Source organism: Electrophorus electricus, chromosome 8, assembly GCF_041902795.1.
Source record: "Electrophorus electricus isolate QZ-2024a chromosome 8, ASM4190279v1, whole genome shotgun sequence".
Taxonomy (NCBI): Eukaryota; Metazoa; Chordata; class Actinopteri; order Gymnotiformes; family Gymnotidae; genus Electrophorus; species Electrophorus electricus.
In genome coordinates, this window is record NC_137504.1 from 27,645,978 (window position 1) to 27,660,068 (window position 14,091).

At 42.4% G+C, this 14,091-nt stretch overlaps 1 protein-coding gene across 5 annotated transcripts; it reads right to left on the reverse strand.

The window, feature by feature from the left end:
- Positions 1-337: 337 nt before the first annotated feature.
- Positions 338-12,930, reverse strand: dab2 (DAB adaptor protein 2). 5 transcript variants are annotated; one of them, XM_027020073.3, is made up of 16 exons: positions 9,945-10,157; positions 9,066-9,816; positions 7,296-7,572; positions 6,942-7,081; positions 6,656-6,754; positions 6,387-6,518; positions 6,120-6,203; positions 5,794-5,820; positions 5,480-5,530; positions 5,305-5,367; positions 5,128-5,151; positions 2,954-3,092; positions 1,934-2,560; positions 1,631-1,842; positions 1,420-1,508; positions 338-636 (listed from the first exon to the last, which is right to left on the reverse strand). In XM_027020073.3, the coding sequence occupies exons 3-15, from the start codon at positions 7,450-7,452 to the stop codon at positions 1,434-1,436; spliced, it is 1,830 nt and encodes a 609-aa protein (XP_026875874.2). In that variant the 5' UTR covers positions 7,453-7,572; positions 9,066-9,816; positions 9,945-10,157; the 3' UTR covers positions 338-636; positions 1,420-1,433. The 5 variants fall into 5 exon arrangements, with proteins under 5 accessions (XP_026875874.2, XP_026875875.2, XP_026875871.2 ...); XM_027020074.3 differs by lacking the exons at positions 9,066-9,816; positions 9,945-10,157 and adding an exon at positions 12,788-12,930; XM_027020070.3 differs by lacking the exons at positions 9,066-9,816; positions 9,945-10,157 and adding an exon at positions 12,283-12,449.
- Positions 12,931-14,091: the final 1,161 nt, after the last annotated feature.

The following is a 14,091-nucleotide window of genomic DNA, read 5'->3' on the forward strand; positions in this document are numbered from 1 at the left end:
AAACAAAGGCTGCACAGAGGAGGAGGTCCTGTGGCATGACTCCTCGTCACTGCCCGATGCTTCGTAATTAAATTCCATGTCCTTCCCACATTGTTTGCTTAAGTCATCTGTTCATATAGGAATTAGTTTGTGTGTATGAAGAGAATGTGTTTTCAGACTCCTTTCGTCATCCACAGTTGTAGTAAAACCAAGCAACCATGCAATTGTAATCTCAAGATCTGCACTGGCACTTTATGAACATATTGTACAAGGTCATTTCAAAATGGCAAACATTTTGGTTGTTTGTTTTGGCAAAATGTTTGATGAACAGTTGGGGAAAGACAACAGGAGACAAGCATCAATTCATGCTTTCTTTAATGTCAGACAGAATGAAGCACATTATCAAATATGTCCATGGAAACTCCATACATGGTACACTTATGCTAGTCACATATTTTGCCTCAAACTTTCTCTTATACCCTCAGTTTCCATTTGTGTTTGCTTCACGTGATCACAGGCACACTGGGGGAAATGGAGCTGATTTTAATAAGGGGTAGGCTGATCTGAGGTCAGTTACAAAAGACAAAGAAGCAGGAGACGTATACAGAGAGCAGGTGCAGTCGCATGTGGGACGAGGGCTGGGGTTTTCTGGGGTTCCTGAAATAAAGACAACAGGAAAAATATACACCTCCACAGGAACTGCACATGACCATCATAGACCGTGTAAACAGTAAACCCTGGTTTTTCAGCCCATGTGTTTAGTGACATTAACAGACATTAAAATACTAGTAAAACTAATGGGAGAAGCATACTGCCTGGATACTAATACACAATAAGCTGCATAGCCTACTGACAGATGGCATTTGAACCTACTAAAACATACATAATAGGTTCATCCCAAACACAAAAAAGTAGCAACAACTACCAGATAGCTCATAAATGTAACAATGCATCAAACTGCTGCTCAATTCCAAGGGACCTGAGCATCTAGTCACCCACTGATAAGGACTATGCCTGCAAGGAGTCACAAACCTACACCAGGTCACCAATCATGGGCATTATACGAGTTGGCCAATAACATGCTCAACAATCAGGCTGCAGTTGCCACAATATCAGCAGCACCTGCAGCAGCACTAGCACATACTCAGCTGCTCAGACAGAAACCACTTCAAAACTTTAGGCCTGTGAAAAAAGCTGATGGTTCAAATTTGGATGCATGCATTGGAAAACGAGCCAAAGAGAGAGATACTGCCATTGCTACTGAGTGCCATTAAAGTGCCATTACATTCCAAACTCAGTTTTGGAGCACATGCATACAGACATTCAATTTATACCACAGAGTCTTGCTACAGCAATCCAAAAGGCCAGATAAAATGCTATCATTAAAAGACAGAATGGTCAAATTATATGAGAAGAGGGTGAGCTGATTGATTTACACACCTGAGCATTGCAGCCTAGGCAAAGGGATTTCCTCCAAAGGGATCTCCAAAAGGATCTGCTTTTGTAGTGGTCTGTACAGCTGGAGCAGCCTGCAAAGGAACCAATTAAATCATGTCTTATGTGACAACAACTCCACTCATTACAGATCTCTTCCAGAACTCCAGTACAAGAGAGCTTATTCTGGTCACTACATCTGTCCATTCTTGCTTACTGTAGATGTGGGTGGGGCTCCAAAGAAGCTACTTCCAAATGGGTCATTAAAAAGGGTGGGGGCTGGTACAGGGCCTTGCCCTGATGGACCTGGGGCTGGAACCGGTGAGAAGGCCGCATCCAAGAGACCTCCTGCTGGGGAAGGAGTCAGGCTATAGCCCTGAGTTGGGACTGCAGTTGTGGATGCTTGTTGCAGTGGAGGTTTGGAAGGTTCTGGAAATAAGAACATAAAATAAAATAACAGTTCTCCATATCAGTGTTATTTTGTTTCTTGCTTTAGGCCATTTTAAGTCCTAGTAAGTACCGATGGCTTTTCCGGCGAGTTGGTTTATGTCAAAGTCATCATAGTCTGCTGCTTCCTGGGGCACACCCACTTTGCTAGAGAAGTACTGGTCAAACGAGCCATTGGTGGTTGAGCCAGGCACAGGGGCAGTGCCTGGTTTAGCCATATGGAAATCTTTGAACATGTCCTTCCCACTCTTCTGTTCCCTCCCCCCAAGGGGGTCTAGAGCTCTGAAAGCACTTTTAATGGTGGGTGCATCTTCTTTCACTGGGGGGCGAGGGGGAGCTCGGGGAGGGATGACTGAGGGCTCTTGAGATGCCATCATTCCTCCTGGAGGGATTGTGAGAGCAAACGGACCTCCTGAAAAGGGGTTTGATGTAGGACCAGATGATGGCCATGAGGCCATGGGCCCCACACCACCTTGCTGGCCCCAGGTTGGGGTGGCAGCAGGGGGGGCAAAAGGGGAAGCTGCCTGTTGGCCCCACTGAGGTACTGATGGTGTCCCAAAAACAGGTGTGTAGGAACTTGGAGGAGCACCCTGGATTCGTACTTGGGGAATGTGGCCCTGAGCAGGAAACATTGAGGTTCCTGTTGAACCCCAAGGGCCTGTCCCTGGAGAAACAGATGGAGGTCCCAGGGACATTGATCCTAAAGGGGCAGAGTGAGAACAGCATTTAATTTGTAGACAACTAACACAAGCAGGGTACACCAACAGCCAGTCCACCATGATCTGTAGTATCCATATTCTTAGGTTCTATACTTGCCCTGGTGAAATACAATCCTGTGTGTGCAATCATCGATGTAGAGCACCACAAACTATAGACTTAATACTATGTCCCTATGCACACCAAGATTTTCTAAACTAAAAACTAAAAGCATCAGGCTGTGATATTTGGACCCAGAAAAAAAGTTATATTTAAACAATGTGGGACTAAATGGAATTGTGCAATATGGTAGATTCCATACAGCCTCAAGACAGAGAGATTAAGCTGGGCGGGTGTATAGCTTGTTAGAGTGACGAGAAGTAAACTGGTGTCTGACCGAGGGAGGCTAGCGAAGATGTGGTGGTGGGGTTAAACAGATCTACAGGGAGCGAGATGCTGGACTGGGTTGTAGATGCACCATCATTCTGTGCTGGAGGGTCAAACAAGTTGGCCCCAAACACATCACTTCCAGGAGACTGTGGAGAAAGCAGAGTGTTAAAAGACCCACAGAGAGACTCGATGTCAAAGTCTATGCTAAAGAAGTTACAGCCAGAAAAAAGTCTGGAAAGTTGGGGACTAAATGGAGTCACTAAATGTAGGGATTTGTTGGATAGTTTTTACCAAATGTGCATACATGCAAGATTCATTAGGAAATTCTGGAATATTTTTCATACAGTTTGCATGTAATAGACAGCGCTTACCTCATCTACTTCTACTGCGGCATGCAAAGCAGACAGTTCACTATTAAACCCAAACCGGGCTTTCATAAGCATGCACATATATAGAGGAAATGCAAGTTAGTGGGTGTGTGTTAGGGCTGTAAAGTCACTTCTACGCAAGAGGAAGCAAAAGGAAGTCCTTTAACCACCTAGAACTCCTCCGCTTCCCACTTTTTAAAATTGAAGGTTCCTTTCTTTTTTAAAACCACACACAGAGTAAGAAAAGCAATCAAGGCATATATGATACTGATACAGTATCACCAGAAGAGAGCTTATAAACAATCCCCATTAATATACAACAAATCCCACCACATTCTTAAGTACATCTCAGACCACAGTGGCACCAAAAATACAGCTCCCCACCATAAAATCCCAACCATCACCAGGCAACACAACTCCGTCTACACAATACAACCATAAACCACCACCAGGCAGCAGAATGTTGGCTTCACAATGCAACTTCCATGCAATGTCACATGTAATCAAGCTTACTGTTTCATTGAGGAGAAAAAAAAAAAAAAAAAAAAAAAGGAACCTTTATACTACTTTATGCAACCAATTCTGAATAACCTGTAAACAAATCTCTCTCGATAGGATTAAAAACCATACTGCTATCCTGAACCTCACATCAGTAAGCATGGTTTTAGCATACTCAGTGGTTCAGAGAGTAGCACAACTGCCAAAAAGGGATCAAGGTAAGTGGAAGTTGCACAGTAAAATTCCAGCCTGCCATCAAGTGAATCCCCTAATATTCCGTTTCCTCTCTGTGCTAAAGGTTTACCTTAGCTCTGCCTTGTACATGCCCATGCTTAGAACTCGCAGGTGGAGGGCAAAGGGGCATCACCCCTCCATTTCGCACAACAGGTGGTGCAGTTTCACCACAACAGAGGGGTGGAGTTTGAACCGAAAGGTGCAGTGATTGGCTGAGACCACTGCCAAAAGGAGAAGGTGTTGGGAGCACAGGGAGTACCACTTTATCAAACATGGTACAGAAGGGAGGAGCTTGTAATGGCACACTTAAAGGACTGCTGCCCTTCACGTTCTTTGACAGAAACTCAACTGGTGCATCCACGGTGTTCTTTGGGCACCAGCCATCAGACAGGTCTTTGACTAGCTGACCGTTAGGGGCAGAGTCTCCAGTCAGACTGTTACATGCTATTGGCCTGTTCAAGAGGCCATCAAGAGGACCTGTTTCACAATTGGATGACAAGGGTAAGAAGTCATCCTGACTATTGACAGGAGGAAAGGGATCATTGCTGAATGGATCTGGACTGGGAGTGCGGAACAGGGCTAACGAGGAAGAAAAAGGGCCATCATTGGGTGTGTTGCATGGAACTGTGGGATAGGAGATGAAAGGATTTCCCTTAATGTGGTTTTGATTGGCGTCAATCACAGCAGCAAGCTCCAGCAACAAAACACTGTCAGGCTGAAAAAGGAAAGGGCAAAAGAAGAATTTGGGAAATAGAAGATGGGCAGAAAATGAAAGGAGGACAGCGACAGAGACAAAGAGACAAGTTAGAGTCCTCATTACTGACTAGCTGGTTATTTAAAGTCCATCAAATGGGATACTATTGCAGTGGCCATTCAATAATGGGGAATGATAGCCATTTCTGACCTAGATACTTGTATAGCTGCTTTGTTGCCACTTAGTGTTAAAAGCACTACATAAAATAATTCTCTCCTCAAAGAAACAGTTTAAGAGTCCATATAGTAAATGAAGCAGTGTAGAATGGTTTGAGAAGCAGCTCATTGTTAGACTGGCTCATTACTGATTAGGCAACCCAAACTTTACCTGTCTGTGATTTTTCCAAGCATCCTGATCACAAAACAAACAAAAAAAGAATAGAACCCACAATCCCACAATCAAATGATATACACCACAGCTTACTCAATTTGGCAAGAAAATGACCAGTGATTAGTAAACTGAAAACAAAGTCATTCAATTAATGAGATGAGTAATGTGTGTTACCGTGGGAGAGTTGATGTCAGGGGGTGTGGACATGTCACCAAAAAGGTTCACTGGCTCCACAGGCTACACACACACACACACACTACTAAGGGATGTCTTAAATGATTATTTAAAAAAAAAAATCACTTTGCATTAATTTTATATGTAATAAGGAGTAATATGTTAGAGGTCTTACTTTCACTGTGTCCACGTCACCATCCAAACTGAGCAAAGCCTCCCCTCCATTCTTAATGAGAAATTAACATTTACATTTATAGCATTTATCCAAAGCAACTTAGAATTATGACCGAGTACAACTTGAGCAATTGAGGATTAAGGGCCTTGCTCAGGGGCCCCAACAGTGGCAGATTGGTGGTGGTTGGGCTTGAACTGGCAACGTTCTGATTACTAGTCCAGTACCTTAACCACCGAGTTACCCTTGTCCAATTAACAGTTCTCAAATGTGAAGCCGAATCAAAAGAGCATAAAAACCAAAGTGGCACTACTTACCTCAACTGCTACAGTACTGGTTTCATTCTGTAAAACAGGTGAACAACACTACATAAAGGATGTTTATAAAGGAGAAAAAGAATAGGTACATACATTTTTGATACAAGCACTGCAATTCTGCAAAATCAGCACTAGGGTGCAGTAATGCTTCAAATTCAGATACTGGCAAAAAGACGAGTTTCACCGCAGCAGTCCGCGCAGGTAACAGCAAGAGCCACAGATACCAATTCAGTTAAACTTTGTTTTAGCTCTAATTTTATGTTCATTTTACCTCCAATTCCAAGTTTGTTTAGGTCTTATTTCAAGTTCACTGGAACCATGTGTACCTTGTGTGCAGACTCCGCTTCCTTTTTCTTCATGTTGAAGATGAGCTGAAACAGATCCTTCAGGTCCAAGACCAGTGGTTCAGCCTGCAGGGGGCAACAAGCACAGAACGCAGGACAACATGCAAGCCATACAAGAGCATCAAAGCAACGCTAGAGCAAAACAGCAGACAGCAATTCAAACTCATTTCCATCCCATGCTGCACTGTAAATATTCATAAAGAAACATCCTTGGGTGATTGCACAGCTGGACCGAGAGCCAGGAAGGACCTGCTGGGCTGTCTTTATGGCAAAGAACTGGTGTTGTCCCTCCGCCCCATACACATATCCGAACGCTCGGTTATCCGTGATGTCTCGGGCAATGAAGGAAATCTTGTTCACTACATGTTCATGTTCGATCACCTGCAGGAAGGAGAGGAGGTCAGCAACAGGCCCATAAAACCCCACAAGCGTCAGGATCAGAGAGAGGGGCATGGGAACCAGGAGAATAGTGAAGGAAGAGGAAGGAGGGAAAAAAAATAAAAAATTGTGCTTCTTACGCCGGTCTTCTCATCGATGAGTTTGATGCCCGTGAGTGAGATGGTCACCCACATTCTCTGCTTGTGCTTGCCTTGGGAACGAGCAGCTACTGCCATGCCCTACAACCAGATATGATGAAACTACATAAGTGTCACATGTCAGTTATCAAAAGGTTCTGCTATAGTGCATTAGAAAACACAAAGACAAACGTAAAAAGGAGTGGTTTTCAATATCATCTGTGCAAAAGGCAGTCATTCCGGATGTGTTACTAATAGACTTATGAGGATAGCCATTTTGAATTTACACCTTCAGTTTCATCATGGAGTCCTGGCTCATTTTGTCCCCTCGGGCTTCTGGTACATCATCAATGCCAATCAGCTTGGCTTTGTATCTTACTCCATCCCCCTGAAACCTGGCCAGCAGGTACTCATCTGTCTTCTCTGGAACTAAAGGATAAAGAACAGAATCAAGAAGAAAAAAAAGTACTGGCACAAAATAGGTGAGTCAACAGCTTTTCAAACACACATGCAACCTCACATTTTCTTGGGCCATTGTGCATCTCCCCACAGTTGCTCAGCAACAATACGTTAGTACCTAAACCATTTCCTAAGCAGACACACTAAAAGGACTTTGTGAGGGCATCAGAAAGCCTTGCTTTACCTTTCTTCTTCTCCCTCGAGAAGAAGGTCTTGCCTGCAGCTGGGGTGGAGGCTGTAGCAGGACCTGCAGGGCTGGTCTCAGGGCCAACAGCTGAAGCGTTGGGTTCAGTGGCAAGCTCTGCTGGTGCCACTGCAGCAGGCTGCGTGTCCGTTGACATGACAACGCCACAAGATGAAGACAGTAGAGGAGGAGGAGCTGAAGGGCGCACAAGGCTCTTCACAACAAGGGGCCGCGTGCAGTTTGGGTATTCAGCAAGCACACATGCTCAGCACTATACCTGCAGGAGGCATGGAAATATCAATATCACTTTTGAAAACAGGAAACTAACTGTAGACACTACACACCAGAAACAGTACCGTTGCAAATCCATCTTTGTAGAACAGGGGTGTCAAGTCTGGTCCTGATGGACCAGAGTCCACACTTGCTAAATCTGGCAATAGATTTAAGAGATCTGAATCAGCTGCATTTAAGCACGTCAATCTCCAAACCACACCGGCATCTCGGACCAGACCAGACTTTGACACCCCTGTTTTAGAAGGTTTAGTTATACAGAACTTTTGAAAATGATTGGAAAATACTGCAGCATTTGGGTAGCTGTAAAACTCAATCATGATTAAGGTTTGCTGAAGCTCCACCACATCTGGGTGGAGCGTCAACGTTCACACCTTTGAACCGAACTTAAGAGTACTGCTAAAGGGGAGACGAAACATTCATTTAAAAATCTACAGATGAGGTTGTGCTCTGTGCAATTATTTAAAAAAGGGAAACACCAATACATTACAAGCTGAAAAAAACAAAACAAAAAATTTAACAGACATTTATCCAGGATGACATTTATCAGTATGGGTACCCTTAGAGTTCCCTTGGAAGGGGTCAATTGTGGAAAATATGAGTTCTTCTGTTGGTGAACTCTGCCTTATACATGACATTCACTGTTGAATGAAATTAACATGTCAAACACTTGGCTTTTCAGATCTTAGTAGTGACACCTGCTAAAAAAAGACAGCACTGGAGCAGGCTCTGGAAAAGGAAGAACAACAATAGAGTCAGCCAAAAAAAAAAAAAAAAAAAAAAAAAAAAAAAGGACTTCCTGCCCTGATGGCAGAGGAAGAAGAAAACAAATGCGATTCCTGATAGTCAGGGTTCAAAGAACAGAGGAAAAATCTGCAGAGGAATCTGTTACAGCTTTAATGAGCATCTTTGATCAGGCTCTCCTTTTCTTACCCTCCTTCCTGCACCTTGTGGTCAGTAAGATTACTACACCCTGGCACAAAACTAACAACACTGAGATGCAGTGAGACCCTTTCATCAGGCATCAAGCATAAAAGGCACATTTGTCCTCCTGTAGGAGGACAAATGCAGTGTGGAGGAGGATGGTGGTCACATGCTCCAAACCATGTTTCTATTTTCATATGCATCATCTTTACTCTACTCACGACCACTCAGGACTTGTCTAGTTGTTTACCACAACTGTCATCATTTAATACTCTCTGGAACATGCGTCCCCTCAGAGACTGAGTTACAGTGAATCACCACTAGCACAGTGGAATAAAGCCAGTCAGCTGCTCCTCAGCTGTAGAGCAGCCTGCTGATCAGCAGGTGAGTCTACCCTCAAACAGCCCCACATACCTCTCACCAAGATACAAACCCACACACAAGGGGAAGTAAAGCCCATTTAAATTATTATTATTTTTTTTTTAAACACACAATTTATGCCAGTGTCATGTTAAAAAGGGGGGGGGGGGAGGGTAAGATGTGAGGCAAACCTACCTCTAGATGATGTGCTTGGTTGTCCACAGCTTACTGAGAAGAGCCAAATGCTCGTGACCACAGGTCGACAAAAGACCAAAGGTTAACTAATTAAAACCTGTTAATTTTATTCCAGCTGCTCACCCTCAACACACATCCAGGTGCCACCTCACAGCCCCCCACCGTCAGGAATGATTTCCCTCCCCAGAAACAGACATGCAGTCATAGGCCATTACTGTATTACACAGGCCGTTACTTTCTGACAAAGCTCTACAGCTGGCTGCTAAGTTATAGTAACTTTGGCTATTAGGCCATTCAGAAATGGTGGCAGTGCTGAACCTACTCGTGCCCAAACAGCTTCATACCTTGTGACATGCTCATTTTCTGTAGTTTTAAAGATTAACCCAAGCTGCAATCACATGAGCACTGCCCCTCAACTGCGGCGAGTGCCATGTTAAACTCACTCAGAAAATCACAATAAAAGTTAACTACAGGAACTTGCAGGATAAGAAACTTCAGCACCACTAAATAAGCCATGCTGTTTCAAGGCCGTAAATCCAATTATTAAAACAGAAAATGTATTAATAGTTTGTTCAAAATAACATTTTCTCCATGACAACATGCGCATCAACCTGACCAGAGAATTAGCAGCTCTTAAAAACAAGAAGAAAAAACCCACAAGTCTCCACTTACCATAAACTTACCACTTAGACAATGCAATAAAATGGATTTCATTCAGTAACTTATCAGAAGAGCAGCAGTGGCACAATTCCTTACAGATCACAAAGAACACAGATTACCACATAGTAAGGCTCGGAAATGCAAGTACAATCATTCCTCAAAATTAATTCTTGCTAAAACAAGATTCATATAAAATCACTCACACACACACACACACACCTGATATCTATAAAACCTTTCAACCAAGAACTGGAGGTTGCTAAACAGTTGTTCTAAAAATCACAATAACTATGCATTGCCAATATGGAGAAACATGAAAACATCCTTCAAAACATCTCAAGCAAAGATTTATAACCACAACATCCTACGTAGTGCCATCCATTATAAAGTGTCGTGTCATCTCCGAGTTGCTACCCGCAGCCCTTCCCTCATGTCATTTGGTAAAGGGACTTTGCTCACTGCTAGAAGTGACGGACCACAAGATTCAACCTGAAAACCAATGCATGCAAGTCACTGATGATGTCAACATCTAAAATATCACAGTCTGGCAATACAGATCACTCACACACAAGCACATGTCCTGAGTAAATGAATTATGACAGTAATGTATTGCAGCAAGATAGCAGTTATCTAAAACAGATGTGATCACAAGAGCAGCAGCAGGTAGTCTATAAAACAGTAAAGTGTCATTACTGCCCAGGGCCTGTTTAAGAGGCCCTGTCATGATAATATGGAGCATGGACACTCGGATCCTTTCACACAGTGACAACAAGTATGTAAGCAAGACAGTTGGGTCATGTATTGCTCAAGATGTAAAGGAGAAACCACAAATCTTTAAATCTCAAAAGTTTATGATCAAAAAATTCCATAGCATGTGTTTTTTTTTTTAAAGAACACCAATAAAGAGTTCTCCAGTCACCTTCCCTTAATCCAATTTGTTTTTAGACTGGATTTTTTTTTATTATTAAAGTATAGAAGACAGTTTGGTTCCTGATCACCAGACACTACAGTGTCTTGGGCAAAAAACAAGACTCTGGGGAATGGTTTAAGGATGGCATATTTCTGGCTGTTAAGTAACTAAGATGGAATTGTGTGGACCAGCTAAGTTCCATTGAAATGCTGCCATCAGCAACAACTGTGGGATGTTTTTTATGAGTTCCTTCAAGTCCATATCAGCACTCCAAATGTAGGTATTTGACCGAGGAAGTTACATGTTAACTGATTTAACCGTGCTAAAACTGCTGTTACTATCATTTCTACCATTGTTAAACATTTCATACAGCCCTAAACCAAGGGCAAGTCAGGATGGGGAATTGTGGCTGAGTGTGTGTGTGTGTATAATATATATATATATATATATATATATATATATATATATATATATATTTATTTATTTATTTATTTTTTTTTTATTTTTTTTTTTTTTTTTTTTCATTCATTCATTCATTCATTCATTCTTGATTTAACCACAGATTTACACTGATCTAACTTAACCTAAACAAACTATAACCTAGATTTTCTGAGCCAGTTTTGTCCCAAAGGTTTACTACAAGCAGACAAACCATTCTAAAATAAACCCTTGTGAGACAAGACATTTGCAAACTTTTGGGTCGTATTAAAAAAAACAATAAATAAATAAAATCTTCAGAGGCTACTACACAAGAAACATTGGCATCAGATTATGAATTGATAGAACGCTACATTTGCAATTACTGTCGGAGGATGCCAAACGCGGCTAACCAGGAGCTGAATGTTTGCCCACTGAAACTTCACAACCACGAATAACTCAATTAGGCAATAGAGCAGTTTCCATTACTTGGAAAAGAGTTTAAAAAGGTAGAATACAAGGGTACGTGGAAGCAGCATTTCCCAGCCATGCCACTACTATAGGCCTTCCATGCGCCACACATACCAGTGCTTTCCATGTTATCACCTGTTTTAAATGCATGAAGGGCCTTGTTAGCTGAGGAATTAAATAACGGATGTGGAATAAGGTAAAACGCCACACTACGCACTGCTGGGAAATTCCAGGACCACTGACCTAGTACATTTCCGAACTCCTGAAATCTTTGCTAGAAAACAAATATAATTGCCGTTCAGAAGCAACTGGTGTACACTGCAGATACAGATTTGTGACGAAGGTAACTTCATTTTCCTTATAAAGTTCCAGGAGTTCCATGAACCTGCTGGGAAATCCTTAGTGTACGCAGTCTAGCAAACGCTGAAACGGCCCTACAACCCCACTAAATTAGCCAGTGTTTAATAGGCAACCGAAAGGGAGAATACGTTACCCCAAAAGATGCGCTAAACGTCTGGAATTTCGATCTGGAATTAACGTTTAATATTCACTAAACGGTTACTGATTTGCCAATCCTCGGTAATGCGCATGCGACCCCCAACACCTGCAAACACTTCATATTTTGTCAGTACAAACTATCAAGACAATGCCAAAGCTACACATTTTCTACTTAATTAAATAATGTAACTTAAAAATACCGTGAAGTCTACCTGCAGAAAACGACTATGTAACAAAAGAACAATCAGCTGAACCCTTTACCTGTTGAGATTAGGCGTGCCTGAATTGCATATCCAACTGACAACAAATGGGTGACTTTGCAAATGTTACACAGACCCAAGTAGATGGTTTATATGCGGGTCAAATCAAAACTGCGACCTTCCGATGTTTAGAATGAGTTGACTCACTACCCCACGCGCTGTGAGGATGTAATGCTGCTACAGCGCTTTGAAGACTTGCGCGCCTCCCACAGGTATAGTTTGCGTGCGGCGTTTGGCCACGTTTTTTCTTTTTAACCCTTTGAGTCCAAAATACACAACTGGAGGAAAATCTTGCTTGTGTAAATATGATGGCGCACACTGCCAAAAACACGTCAACAAACAAAAACACGCATGTCGGTAACATATATGTCACACCGCGTTTTGGCAACAGTTTCACGTGCCAACCGATCAACACGTTTAGATTCTTTCATAGATAATGAAGAATCATGTTGTGGAGAGTCATGTTTGTGGTTGTAGATTACCAAGTTAATGCCACGCACACTCACCCAAAGCAGAAAAACACCTGCGCAGCCACATTTTTTCCCCTCTCCAAAATATGTCCTTTAAAACTGGAACAAACTGCTAAGTGGAAAAAAAAAACCTGTCTACATATATCTGTGAATTTGTTCATCCTCCCTACCCATCCTTCCTAGCCATTTTCTGCTGATATGCTGACTATGCAGGTTAAGCTTCAGGGGATGGCGCAGGAAATGGCAGTGAAGAAAAACAGTAATGAGCAGAACAGAATGCAACTGCAGAGTCAAAATTCAGATTGTGGGAGTAGGTAGGATTCAGACCATGATTATTATGAGAGTAGGAAGAATTCACATTGTGGTTATTGGAGTACGTAGTGCGAGGTTCAGGATAGAGCTGTATGTGAGAATTTGTACAAAAATAGGTGGGGACTGTACAAATGTAATATATTGAAAAATATATTTCAGAAAGTTATGGTAGTTTTGGTAATGGAAGATAACTGGATCAAATGGACTTGATTAAGATGTATTGCGATATAAAGTGAACATTTTGTTTGTGTTTCTTGACTGCTGAAAAAGCAGCAAAAAGCAATTTCTGCATTTCCCAGTAATTCACTGACCATGAAGAACACCCTGAAAACATCCAAACACCGCTCCTTCCTCTCCTCCTCTTACAACACCATTAACCACAGATGTCTAGCTTCTCTTTGGGGAAAGATTAGTGACTCACTAGGGCCCAGTTCTCGAGAAGAGCCAGACCACACATATTCTGAGTGTCAGTGGCTTAATTCTTGGTATTATTTGAACCATGGATGTATGACAAACGAGTGCAAAATCCTATTATGACTGACAAAACTGATTAACAAAATGCCTCCTATCTGACCTAAACCCATGCAGGCAACGTACCTAAACAGCATTCCTCAATAGCAGTGTGTAAAAAACAGGAAGCTGCCCTGTGGAGGAGATGTCCCTTAACATTTCCTGCAAGGGTTGAGGGGAAGTGGCCCAAGCTGTGGAAAAATGCTGACAGTGGTGTCCTCAGCTCATGGCCTGAGTATAAATGACAGGATCTGAGTCTATAGGCCTTGGCTAGAGCAGGCTAGTCCGCCTCTTTGACCCTTCTGTGACCCAGTGTCAAAACCACTGACGACCTGCGCCTATGCAAGAAGGGGCTCAGTATGGGAATGCTGACCTAGCAGGAACGAAGCAAAGAGTTTCACTAGTCAGGTCAGCAGATTTGAGGAGATAAATCTAGAATCCATGCAAATGTTAGTAATACAAGAGAAGTTATCAGGACATAACCCTACCAAACACCATTGCTAAGTACTACCTGTGCT

What these genes read in the sequence shown, in the direction of transcription:
- dab2 (XM_027020074.3), bottom strand. Translation starts at nt 7,452, where the DNA reads ATGTCAACGGACACGCAGCCTGCTGCAGTGGCACCAGCAGAGCTTGCC. An exon ending in GTGACGTGGACACAGTGAAA is followed by an intron (nt 5,368 to 5,479) that starts GTAAGACCTCTA and finishes GTGTGTGTGTAG; the next exon opens with CCTGTGGAGCCAGTGAACCT. An exon ending in ACTCGCCGGAAAAGCCATCG is followed by an intron (nt 1,843 to 1,933) that starts GTACTTACTAGG and finishes TCTTATTTCCAG; the next exon opens with AACCTTCCAAACCTCCACTG.